General features: G+C 39.5%; 1 protein-coding gene across 1 annotated transcript in view; it reads left to right on the top strand.

Moving 5' to 3' along the window:
• Positions 1 to 13,449, top strand: part of Necab1 (N-terminal EF-hand calcium binding protein 1) — a 150,075-nt gene that overhangs the window by 98,421 nt on the left and 38,205 nt on the right. Inside the window, exon 6 of the mRNA XM_059255604.1 lies at positions 8,693 to 8,829. Within this exon, the coding sequence (XP_059111587.1) occupies positions 8,693 to 8,829 (137 nt within the window). The remainder of the gene's footprint in view (positions 1 to 8,692; positions 8,830 to 13,449) is intronic.

Here is a 13,449-nt window from a genome sequence, read left to right as displayed (position 1 = left end):
ACGATACTAAAAAAAAAATAAAATAAAATAAAATAAAATAAAATGTGTGAGCAGTAAGGTAGAAAGCACTGGATTTATCAAAACAAACAAACATGGTAATAATTTATAATCAGCAAATGTGAGTTGAGCATAATTTATGTACGAATGTAGGCCAGCAGACTTCGTACTGAAAAATGCACCATTTGGTACTGTATTACACTTCAAAGAAATGCAGGCTAGCCGTTGAAGGCAGAGCATATGAGGGGTGAAAGAAATTACCAATTGGGAAGTGTTTACACATTTTCTGGCCCGACTGCGTGCCAAGGAATCCCATATTTTATAGCCTCTATCTGTCTATTCCCACAGCTGTTCAAATATATGAAGATAGCTTATCTCTACCAGATTGGTTCTTACACACATCTTGACCTTTTTATTGTGGAATGGAACAACAATAGGAAAGCAGAACTAATAAGTGGAGAGCCTGATGATTTTAAGGCAAACATTCTGGAAATAAGTCCTCACCTCCTGAGATCAAAAAACAAAAAGCAACCGGTGACCCTGGGCGCCTTTCCACACGCTCTTGGAGGAGCGGTGATCCTGCCTTCCCTGAGCGTAACCCGCAAACTGCTTGCCCGGGTCATCTCTTCCTTGCCTTTCACTGTGACTTTATTATGTGTGTGTTCAGTCCGAGAAACCAGATCGGGCTGCATTTTTTATCTGTTTCATCACTTTTACATTTCAGGTTGCCCCAGTCAGCTTTATTTACTTACTTTTCAAAGTATCTGTAGCAGATCAGCTAAACTGTGCTAACAGTTCAGGTATCAATGTTTACCTCGCTAAAGTAGCAGGGTCCTCTGAACTCAGTGTTTGCTTCAAATTCTCAGCCCAGTTCAGCATTGACTTGATAAGGCTGGCCTTCCCGAGCGCCCTTTCATCTACACTCACAGACTGTGAGTCATGTATTTTCAAAGTGGCAGCCTTTGACACGGAATGCCCGAATCGGGGTGAGCAAGGTCCAGACCTGGCCAAATTCTACCAACTGCTGATTTTATGTGGTCTATGAACACAGCCAGACTTTTCATTTGAAAAGGTTCTATAGCTGCTTGCATACTCCGGAGGCAGGATACATGACCCGTTGTTCACAGAGCCTAAAATCCACACTGCCTAAAACCTGTGCCTTACTTCCATACCCAGTTTGCCTATACTTAGAACCTAAATCATCCCTGTTTGAAGACTCTCAAGTCATTTCGGCCGTCTATGGTGTGGTCTACTGGATTCCTGTGAAAGGTTCAAAGTGATGTTATTATACCGGAGTTCTCAAATATTGACATTTTGTTGGGCCATGGGACACAGAAAGACTTGCATCATAGAAGTCAATTTTTTTCTGGAATCCTTAGATCATTTTATTTTAAAAACAAATATTTTGCTATATTTTTCTAACACAAAAGAATGGCTTTTTGAAAGTCATGATTTTTTTGTTTGGATATTCAGTTTACCTCTGAAGTTGAATGATTTCTTTTGTATCTATGTGCACAAAGAAATTTTACTCCTTTTGGGGGTGGGCAGGGTGTTGATATGTGGCCCAGTCTGTCTTAGAATCGCTATCCTCCTGCCTCAACCTCACTGGTATGCACCATCACACCTGGTGTTTGCTTTGTGTTTTCGATTCCAGTACTGTGTTCTTCCGAATTCATAGCTCTTCCTTGCAGCATGCAGGTTTTTATGGGGAATCTCTTCAACTTTGAGGGTTCACACTTAAACATTAGATCCTGGTGTTCCATTCCTCTGGTAGATTCGATTTTCTTCTTTGGAATTACCCTGTCAGTAGGTTGACTCTCTGTATTCCATAGTTGTCACTTCCACTCAACTTCGTTTCTTTTCTTGGCTACTTTTTGTTGTTAAAGTATTTCTCGTTCCCTCTTTCCTATCACGGTATTGTATATTGCCATTTGTTTTTATTTCTTCTAACGTGGACTCTCCTTCTTCCCCAGTCCTCACAGTCATTTGTTGTACTTTCTATACTTCTGTGATACTGAACAGGGGACAACTGAGCCTCGATGGTGAAAGTCGGGCCTGCACAGACTTAAGAAGGCAAAAAATGTTTAACCACACACCTAACAATCTGGAAAGAAACAAAGAAAACACAGTAAAGTCAGAGACAGACAAGGAATTGTGGAAAGATCCTGGACAATGGGGCATTCATTAGAAGGAAATAAGACAATGTTCAGAGGAGGTCAAAGGCAATACTAGAAGCATGACTGGATTGATCAGTTGCGCCCTATGTATTTATCCTTAGTGAGAAGCAAGTCAACGCTATAAAAACCTTTTGACCCTGCCACAGAACTCTACATTTTAAACTTCATCCTCCTCAAAGACAATTCCATAAACCACAGCTTAAATACAGCAACACATCTATACATGAAATGTGTGTATCTTAGAGAAAGCAAGGTAGCACATATGCCATAAAAAATACATGCGAGTAATAATAAACTATATTATGCAGACTGAATAGGTTTTATTAGGAGTATGTGTGTGTGTGTGTGTGTGTGTGTGTGTGTGTGTGTAACAACAATCAATAGAAAAAGGACCATGAACTTGAAAGAGAGCAAGAGGAATAAGTGGGAGGGTTTGGAGGGAGGACAGGGGAGGAGGAAATGATATAATTATGTCTCAAAAGATTTTTGAAAATTCAACTTTTTAAATGAAAATATGGGTATAAACAATTCTAAAAAAATAATTTATATAGGGAACCCACTTTACATCAAATACCAACTGTGCATTTATCTTGGAGTAATTCTGATATGTCCTGTTATTGTGGAGGACAAATGTATACCTGTGGTGATATTGTGTTCCCCAAAATATTGTGTACCCTAATAAACTTATCTGGGGTCAGAGAACAGAAAAGCCACTAGATACTTAGGATAGGCAGTGGTAGCACACGCCTTTAATCCTAGCATTCCAGAGGCAGAAATCCATGTGTTCAAGGATACAACCAAGCATGATGACTCACGCCTTTAATCCCAGAAAGCGAGCCTTTAATCCCAGGGAGTGGTGGTAGAAAGCAGAAAGGTATATAAGGTATAAGGACCAGGAACTAGAAGCATTTGGCCTGGTTAAGCATTTGGCTGGTTAAGCTTTCAGGCTTCTAGCAGCAGTTCAGCTGAGACCCATTCTGGATGAGGACTCAGAGGCCTCTAGTCTGAGGAAACAAGATCAACTAAGGATCCGGCGAGGTGAGGTAGCTGTGGCTTGTTCTGGTTCTCTGACCTTCCAGCATTCACTCCAACACCTGGCCAAGGTTTAATTTTATTAACAAGTACCTTTAAGATTCCTGCTACCTCGGTCTTTTTTGTTTTGAGCTACTGGTCATAATTCATGACATCCTCCTTCATGATATTAATAGTGATAATAAACATTTATCAAAATCTATGAGCTAGACAACATAATATGCATTTCACATGGCTTTCTTCATTTGACCCTTGAAGCAACCTGGCAATAACTATTTTTAACAGTTTCTATGTTGAAAAATAGAACACTTTTGTAACTTCTCACAGCTGTCGAGTGGCACAAGCACAGAACAGAACTCATGTGGCCATCTTCAGAATATTTTTTAGGATTTTTTTAATTTTATTTTTGAGATTATAATATGACATCCTTTCTCACTTCCCTTTCCTCCCTGCAAAGGCTTACGAATGGTTAACAGTTTCCACCCAATAATTCACTGTATGTGTCTCTTATCAGTGACCTGAGTAAACATGATTTGAATCTGAGAAATAGCGTCAGCTTTTATTTCTCCATAACCTTTTAATAGACAGGAAGACTGAACAATGTTTGAAAATAAAGACAATGTCTCACACCAGAACAGCATGGGTTCTGGAGGCTGGTTGCAGAGGGAGATAAAAGCAGTAGCCCTGCCAACTGCCCTCAGCAAGGAGACGTTGTGACTGGATTCCACTGATTTAGTTACGTTTCACATATGGCAAATACAAACAAGCAAGTCTGATACTCCAACTTCCTGATTAACCGAGATGATGCATATTGGGTTAATAACCAAGTTCTCCACTCTCCATCATGCAGATGTGCTGTGCTCACTTGCTGACAAATGATCTCCCAATTAAGATGCACAGGCAGTCCCCTAAGAAACACAATTTTCAAGTTAGCTTCAAACCCTGGGGTTTTCACTTGAACAAATGCAAGCCCTGATTCAGTTTCTCTTTCTCTCTCTCTCTCTCTCTCTCTCTCTCTCTCTCTCTCTCTCTCTCACACACACACACACACACACACACACACACACACACACACACACACAAAATAAATAAATAAATAACCTAAAATTGAGATGCTGGCATTTTGGCAAAAATGGAAATTTTAAGGGCATATGGCTAACAATTTCCTTATAATGATTCAGTTACCAATGATTTGAGTAAAATCATTTAGATCTGAGAAATAGAACCAGCTCTCATTTCTCCATAACCTTCATAATAGTCAGGAAGACTGAACAATGTCTGAGAAAGAAGAATCCAGACACCCAGTATTTGCTATCCAAAGCTTTATAGATTCTTCTCTCCATTCTTGGAAACACTAGGCTTTGATGAACGTGTATCAAATACCAACACTCCAGTCTTCTGGGGAGACAGGAATGCAAAGATCGCTTTTTGTACTTCTCCATCAATACATTTGTTGAGGATAAAAAGGTCCAGGCTTTGACATTTCCCAGCTTGCTATCTATTTAATTTTCCATCTGCCTCTTTGCCACTGCCTTCCAAAGGAACATCTGCGTGTGTGTGGGAGAAGGGAAGGAGGTTGGATCTGTGCCACCTGGGTCTGCAGTCTCAAATCATGGGATCCAGAGGAAAGAAAGGAGAGAATACTAACAAATGGTCCAAAAAAAAAAAAAAAAAAAAAAAAAAGAAATGAAATGAGGACAAACAGTCTGCTGAGAGCAAAGCTGTACTTCCCTTTATAGCAGAACCACACAAAGCAGACAGAGGCACATACCCGCAAGAGCCGACTGCAGGAGGCAGCTGGTAACTGCAAAGGTCTAGAGCACCCTGGCTCAAGCATTCCTTCTGGCTCCCAAGGTCTTTACATAGTTTCCTGTTCTTCACACACTCTTTAACCATTTCAGGGGCAGCCGGTGTGGGCCAGGAGCTATTCTGAACACTTGGGAAACAGAGAAGAAAAAGATACAATCTTTACACCTAAGAACGTGACACAAGATTACAATGTAAAATACCAAATCCTATGCCCCAAGTAAAGAAAAAATGTTCCAGGGACACAGAGAAGGGAAAGTGACTATGTAAAAATAAACGATGGGTCCAGGTCAGTGAAGGCTATGAAGACAGTGCTGTGAGGTCAGCCTGGGAGGATATACAGGAATGTTAGAAATCAAGGTCTTTTTTCACTTAGAGTAATGATCTCCTGTTCCATCTATCATAATTTTTTTTTCTCATGGCTGAGTGAAATCCCAGTGTGTATGTATACTGTATTCTCTATCCATTCATCTGTTGGTGAGCACCTCAACCAGTTCTGTTTCCTGACTCTTGTGAATAGTTCAGCATCATGTCAGGACTCAGAATCATTTGGGTATGTGCCCAGGAATGGTCACAAGGGAGCCCCATTTTAAGACAAAAAATGCATGTTCTACCTGGGTATGTTTGTATGTGTGTTTGTGTGTGTGATGAACTAGAAAGGGGACCATAGAGGGGAGGGTGAACTATCAAAGGGATGAGGGGGTGAAAGAGAGGATAGCAGAATTATATGTGGTGTGAAGTCAGAAGGGAGGGTACTGAGGGGGACCAGCAGTGGAAGACGGAGTATGAAAACGCCACCATGAAATGCACTGTTTTGTATGCTAACAAAAATTAGCTTAACATTTTTAAAAGAAGACAAGTTATTTGTTCTCATACCTAAGAGCATCACATCACATGGCAGCAATCCTTTATAAATGATTAAAAAATCTTAATCTCCCAAAGCTTCATCTCACTTCCCATCCTTGTCAATGTCAGGCTCTCAACATTTCTGAGAGAGAAGTGTGTGAGTGGTGAACTGATGAAGATACATCATATGTGTGTGAAATTGTCAAAGAAAAATTAATAATTTTTAAAGTATCAAAGTTTACTGATGTCTTTATATATAGAAACAATATCAACATAATAAAAGTTTAGAGTAGACATATATCTGCAAAGCAAGGCACTAAAATATCAAGTAAATATTTACCTTGGTCATATACGTATATATACATATATACATACACACATATATATGGTATTCCCTGCGTCTAAGAAGCTAAAATTTAAAAAATGATGACTGGAATTTTGCCACTGGCTAACTTTTTAAAATAATTCTTTTTCTAGTCTGATATAATAGTGACAAATATTTAACATTTAAATGAGGAAAAATAAGGCCAGCACTGTAGTCATTGCTCACTGATCTTTGCTGTTCAATGCTGTCTGCAAATGAGTACAAAACTTGCCATCCTGTTTAGGATTAGTCACAGTTTACACTGAGATGCAGATGAGTTGGCAGAATCTCTGGCTGTGCAATTGTGTCTTGAGTTCATTTTAATAAATTTTATTTTTAAAATATGTGTTGGTAAAATGAGAGCAGCTGCAGGGTAAGAATCCAATGCGCCTTTGTTCCATCAACACATCCAGTCAATGGGAAGCTTCCTTTGGTTGTAAAAAAAAAATTACTGAGAAATAATTCTGTGAAGCTTTGACTGCAAAAATTAGTAACCTCTGAGATTGAATGGGGTATTTTGTGTATTTTAACTCAACTTATCCAAAGTTCTTATGTCTATTGTAAGCATGGGACATAGTATTTTATGTTTGTTTTTTGTTTTTTTTAAAGTAGAGTTTAAGGACAGTTTTGAATTCTTAAGTGAAGCTGCTAGGTTGTGGATAAGAAAAATGTCTGGGTTTTCAACTCTAAGGAATGGGTTTTTTTAAAGGCCAATGACTGAAAATTTTCCTAAATGAAATCTTCTATGATGTTATTTTGTGGACAGGAAAAAATAATTTATATCGGAAGGACACAAGCAAATACTTTAAAATTAGAATTGATAGACGCACAGAATATTTTGAGTTTGTATTGCATGCTGGAGTTACTTAGCCTAATTTTCAAGCAAAAAGGATGAGGTCCCCAAAGGTTAAATAACTATATTTCATTTGTTTGGATTTGCAACCATACCTTCTAATTTCCCAGAACATCATGATTCATGGCAGCATCTCATCATCATCATTCCTTTTGGTTTTGTATTTTCCATCATGAAAAATATCATTTTGTTTAGGGACAGAAGCAAATAAATCTTTTCATTGACTGAACTGAATTATACCCTTCCCACCTGAATAATTACTTCTGTATCACTGTGACAAGACAGTCTGACAGAGACAATTTAAGGGGGAAAGATTTATTTTGGCTCATGACAGAGTACGGAAAACACAGCCTAGAAGCAAGTCCATGGCACTGTGAGAATGTGGCAGAAGCTTCTCAGATGACAGTGAACCAATAAGCTGGCAGCAATGGGATATAACTTTCAAGGCCAATCACTTGTGACCTGCTTCCTCTGGCTCTGACTCATCTCCCAAAGTTTGCACAGCCTCTGAAAATAACTCCACCAACTGGGAAACAGACATTCAAAATGTGCCTCTAAGGGACATTTGAGATTCAAACCACAGCACTACTAGATGCTAAAAACTCAGATTTAACTGGTTTCTTATAAAGTGAAAGGGAGACTCTGCTGCCATTGCATTCTTACTAACCTAGCTTTCTTCCTTGGTTCTCCCTGAGACATTACAGCTGGTAGCATCTAGAGCAATGATTCTCAACCTGTGAGTCGTGACCCCTTTGGGATTGAACACAGCTTTCACAGTGGTCACATAAGACCATCAGAATACACAGATATTTTATATTACAAGTCATAACAATAACAAAAATTACAATTATGAAGTAGTAATGAAAATAATTTTATGGTTGGGGGTCACCACAGCACAAGCAACTGCATTAAAGGGTCTCAGGGCATCATTAGGAAGGTTGAGAACCACTGATTTAGAGCTTACTCACCTGACTTGAGAAGCTGTGTAAAAGCCATTACTAGCTCCATGGCAACTTGTGGCTGGTGGAATAGAAGGAATTTTTGTGATAGAAGTTAGCTGCAGTCTTTAGCATGCCTGAGCAGGACGTGAACAGATTGAGTAAAGCCTTTAAATATTCCAACCCTAACATTTTCCAGATTTTAAAATAACTACACCTAATTTCTCTGTCTTCTCTGGAATACGGATAAAAGCATGATAATTGCATCAAGAATGAACTAAAGCACTTGTTGAAACATGGATATATATTTGGTAAAAGAGAAAATATATGATGTCATGGTCATTGTTTACATAAAACAGAACAAAGCAAGTTAGCTACACTCCAACATTTTTTTCCAGAAATGTTTTCTTTTCCCACAGATCTCTATTACTTAATTATGCTGGAATTTGTCCTTGATAAACTTTAGGCAGGTGCAATGAGAAGTGATACAGTCCACACTATTGTTAGATTCAGCCTCTGGCAGGTGGACAGTGTCCTCCTGCAGACTTCTGAGCCTCTTTCCTCTCTCCACTCTCCCTTCCAAGGATTAGTCTCAAAATGATGAGTACTTGAGGGGAAAATCTATTCCTGGTGTTTGTCGCTACTGAATTTCTAATTACATTTGTTTTGTAACCCATAGGACTACCAAGAAGCCTCCAACTTGGAACAATTTGTCACTCGATTTCTGTTGAAGGAGACCTTAAATCAGTTGCAGTCTCTCCAGAACTCTTTGGAATGTGCCATGGAAACTACTGAGGAGCAAACCCGTCAAGAAAGGCAACTAATGTTTTCTATATCTCTGATTATGCTATACTTTTTTATTATACTCTTAATTTTTATTTATACTTTTATACCATTTATACTATGAAAGTATACTATACGTACTTTTTATTATTATTCTCTCACACATTACATCTCAACTGCAGCCTCCCCTTGCTCCACTCCTCCCAGTCCCCTCTCCCCTTTCCCCCAGATCTACTCCTCTTTTCTCTTCAAAAAATGAGCAGGCCTCCCAGGGATATCAATGAACACAGCATAACAAGACACAATAAGACTAGGCACCAACCCTCACATCAAGGCTGGACAAGGCAGTCCAGTGAAAGGAAAGGGTCCCAAGAGCAGGCAAAAGAGTCAGAGACACCTCTACTCCCACTGTTAGGAGTCCCACAAGAACACCAAACTACACAACCATAACATACATGCAGAGGACCTAGTGTAGACCTGTGCAGACTCCCCAGTTGTCCCTTCATCCTCTGTGAGCTGCTATGAGCCCTACTTAGTTGATTCTGTGGGCCATGTTCTTGTGGTGTCCTGCACCCCTCTGGCTCCTATAATTCTTCCTCCCCCTCTTCTTTGGGGTTCCTCAGGCTCCACCTTGCGTTTGAATGCTTTACTTACGGAAAGGCAGTTGAGGGGTCATTCTGCTTATTCTAGAGAAAGCTAATTACATAAATTAATAGATTTTAAAGTAATGCCAAGGACCTCTCTAGGGTATTTGCTTTGGGAAAAAAATCTCACCTTTTATTATGTTGTCTGTCATGTATTCAACAAATGTGAATTGAGAATGTAGTAAGTAAAGAAGAGTTTAAAAGACAATATAGATGATATTAATATATATTTAACAAGATATTAATCCTTAAGGAGCTAAGACCTATTACATACATAAAACATGGTCACTGAAACTAAACTGTAAGGCACAACAAAATAAATGCAGAGAAAGGGAAATAACTTGTCTATGGGTTTCTGAAGAGTAAAATATTAAATATGGTAAAGTGGAATTTAAAGTCACGGCCTATCTTCAAAATCAATATAATTTGAAAATATGGAAATGATCAAAAAAAGCCTTACTAGATAAAATGATAGTGGTTATATTGGAAAGATTAGGCATTAATTAAGCAAGCCAGATTATTTTTGAAATGGAGAAAAGTGAGCGATGAGAGAGATTTAAGAGCTAGCGCTACCAGTATGTATCACTAAGAAGAAAATTAACAACATAATAAAGGACTAGTGCCAATGAGAAGATTGCATTACAAGCAGATGAAGTGATGTCAGAATAAGTCAAACCATTTAGTATGTTACAGAATTGACATTGTTGGTGCCTTGCAACACCGGCAATAGCAAAACTATTGCTCTTCTGACATACCTTGATTAAGATATCACTTTAAGCCTCTAGATATGCCTTATGAAACATTCACATGTTGGGACCGTGCAGTAAGGGTTTTGAATTAGGTGATGATAACTTATTCTGTAAGACCAATTTTTCTAAACAAATTAATGGACACATGACTATCAAGACATCTCCATAATATCATGGAATTTTCAGCCATGTGTATAGTGTCAGATGAATGAGCATTGCCAAGTTCCAGCAAAGGAAAGCCTGTAACTTCAGAATACAGTGAGCCTGTGCAGTGATAGACTTGTAGTGCAGTAGATGAGCACTGGAATGCATTATTCGACGGATCTGTGCACACCTTCTTTTCACTGTGTTGAGTGGTTTCATACCAAACAGCAAGGCATAGAAATTCACTTCAGGACATCAGCAACCCACCTCCTCCAGTTTGAGAAGATAACTGAATGCCTTAAAGCATGATGAAATTGATTTCATGTTCTTGGTGAGAAAATGATGATCCTTATTATTTCTTTGGTTTGGATCTCATGGACTCAAACTCTTTCCTTTTAGAATCAATCATTTTCCACCTGAGAAGAGACTTAGTTCTATTTTCCCCCTCTATAGTTTTTGCCTACAAACACAGGCCACACACAGCACCACACACACAGCAAATGTTTAATGAACCATTGTTTTGGGTTAGGCTTGCTTTCAGCTCATGCTTGCAACCAGAAGCTGCATAGCAGCTGTGTTTAATGAGAAGGAACAAAGTAATTCAGAGTTTAAGAAAAATAGAAGATAGCAAAGGATTAATGAACCTTTTACTTCTAGATTTATAGCCCCCAAACTGCTTGAATAATGGGATCCCTCACAGGTCTCTTGTCCTTGTGGAGAGTGCTGTGATATGGAATGTCACTAAAGCATCCAAGGACGCCCAGGTCCCACTACATTCTGAGATACTCTCAGGAGTTTCTGAATAAATTAATTTTTTAAATAAGTAGAAAAAATACACCACTGTGGGCTTGTGCCCATTATATCCATTATGAAGTTTCTGGTGACTCAGAAGGAAGCACTCATTAGCCCTAACCTAGAAGGCTATGTCTCCTACCTGCTGTCACCAAAGGCCAATGTGAGCAGAGACCCCAGGACCAGGACCAATGACAGAATGACAGTAGCACAAAGGCTGTCCTGTCCCAAGACATCAATCAAAACAGCCTTGGAAAAGCTTCCTAAGTTGGGGATCCTTGAACTGGATCTTTAGGAGGACTTTGAGAAGGAGGATGATATTCTCTACTGGGGGACTGTGCTCTGGCCACCCCATGTTGGATATCTGTCATCTGACTAGATTTTCTAAGCTTGTTTTTTCACTCCACAATTCTTTGTCTGTAAAGCCTCCATGTAGATCAGGTTCTCACATCTCCACATCCCATACCAAGTGCTCTGGTTGTGGCTTGTATTCCCACTTCATTAACTCAGCCTTGAACTAACTCATCCTCTCCATTAGTCTTTGCATTTCTAGATGGCAGGAACATTGCATTTCTCCCCTATACATGTTGAATGAATGGAAGTGAGCATCATGTTAGGGACAGTGAAGAGACCAATCTGTCTGCTATCCTTAAAAGGTAGACAGATGCATTGGAAGTTCATTCTATCATAGGTTGCTGTTAGTGATTATAAAAGAATATTCTAATGAAACCAAGGAAAGGAAAGGAAAATTAGTCTTGCAACTGTATATAGCACATATTTGAGGGAGAGAAGAACAGAGTGAGGAGAAGCCAAAACAGAGTTTATAAAACTCCTCAGTTTTTAATATCACAAAGGAGGATTCCGTGATGCCCTACTAAGTCAAGAGTTGTAAGTGGCAGATTTCATTAACATTCCCTGTGTCATAATAATTTTCTTCCCCTTCAGCATCAACATTACTTTAGAATTTAATAGTTGTGAAACCAAGGGATACAGACTTGTTGGGAAGGATGAAATCCAGAGAAAACATCTTTCTTCTAGCAGCCCCAGGCAGAATCACACAGCATCATTCATCCCGCAATAATGAGTCAGACGTGCTGGGCTGGGCACAATGTCTGTGCCCATTCATGTGAAAATGGCAATTTCAGAGAGCGGGATATGCACAGCTGGAATGTCACAGAGGTGAGACTCTCAGATGGCATCCTATGCCATCTTTGTATCTGCTCTGGCAAACTGGCTAAGTGGGAGCCACTTTAATTCCCGATCTTTTCAAAGAACCTAATAGCCAGCAGCAAGAATAATCATTATGGGATGTGGAGGCTTCCCTCCAGAGGACCCCTGTTCTATTGCATAAGCCCTCCTCTTCACAAGCTACGTTTCCTGAACACAGTTCAATTATCTGTGGATTTCCTTTGTATAATGGAATCTCTAAGTTTGATCTGTTTTCCAAGTTTCTTCTATAGGCAGAGATACAAACGAATCCCTCTGGGCTTGGAAGTCATTTTTTCTTCCGCCTTTTGAATGTTGTCTATTGAACAAGAAAGGAAAGGCCTTAATTTTACTGACAAGGGATTATAAATCCTCCTGTGGCTTATGATCAGAGAAAGGCGGCACTGATTGCCAGTGTCACCAAAGCACAGGGCTTATGCTGTGTGGAAATCCATAGGGGAAATTAGACATTGGAGACTAGATACATGTGAATTGTTGTTGTTGTTTGCCTAAACTTTCAAAATTGACATTTAAAATGCCTGAATAAAATAGTCATTAACACACAAACAATAAAAAGGGGAAAGCCCCACCCTAAAGCCAACCCCCAAACTAGAAACTGGAAATCTGAAAAGAAGAATGTAGAATGATTTCAAAGCTCCGGGGAAGTAGCTCACACAGGCTATGTGAGAGGAAGATGCTCTCACAGCAGTGAGCACGGAGAACCTGGGGTGCTAAAGAATCAACAGAGCCGTGTAGAACTGACAGTGAGGTGAAAGGGAGACTGTGTATTGTGGAAATCCTCACCAGGCATTTTTAGGGACTGCCCCTTCCCAGTCTGGAGAACCCTAGAGGTAAACAAGTATAAACCAAGTACAATGGGGGCGTGGCACAAATCTGAAGATGAGACATCAAGTGAAGGCCTTCATCCTGACCGGTGCATCTAAAACCCCCTTTGTATCCTGTGTTTCCAGATCACTGACTACAGAGCTCCAAGTATCCAGTTAGAGGACACTGGAGTGAAAGATCTGATTAATCTAAGAGAGAGTCCGAGACAGACCTAGGAATAGGCTTAAAGACTCCAATTGGAAGACCTGATTTGGCTAATGTGCAGTGCACAC

The sequence above is a fragment of the Peromyscus eremicus genome, chromosome 2 (assembly GCF_949786415.1).
Source record: "Peromyscus eremicus chromosome 2, PerEre_H2_v1, whole genome shotgun sequence".
In the NCBI taxonomy this organism is placed as follows: domain Eukaryota; kingdom Metazoa; phylum Chordata; class Mammalia; order Rodentia; family Cricetidae; genus Peromyscus; species Peromyscus eremicus.
Note: the sequence above shows the minus strand (reverse complement) of the source record. Positions and strands in the feature narration are given on the sequence as shown.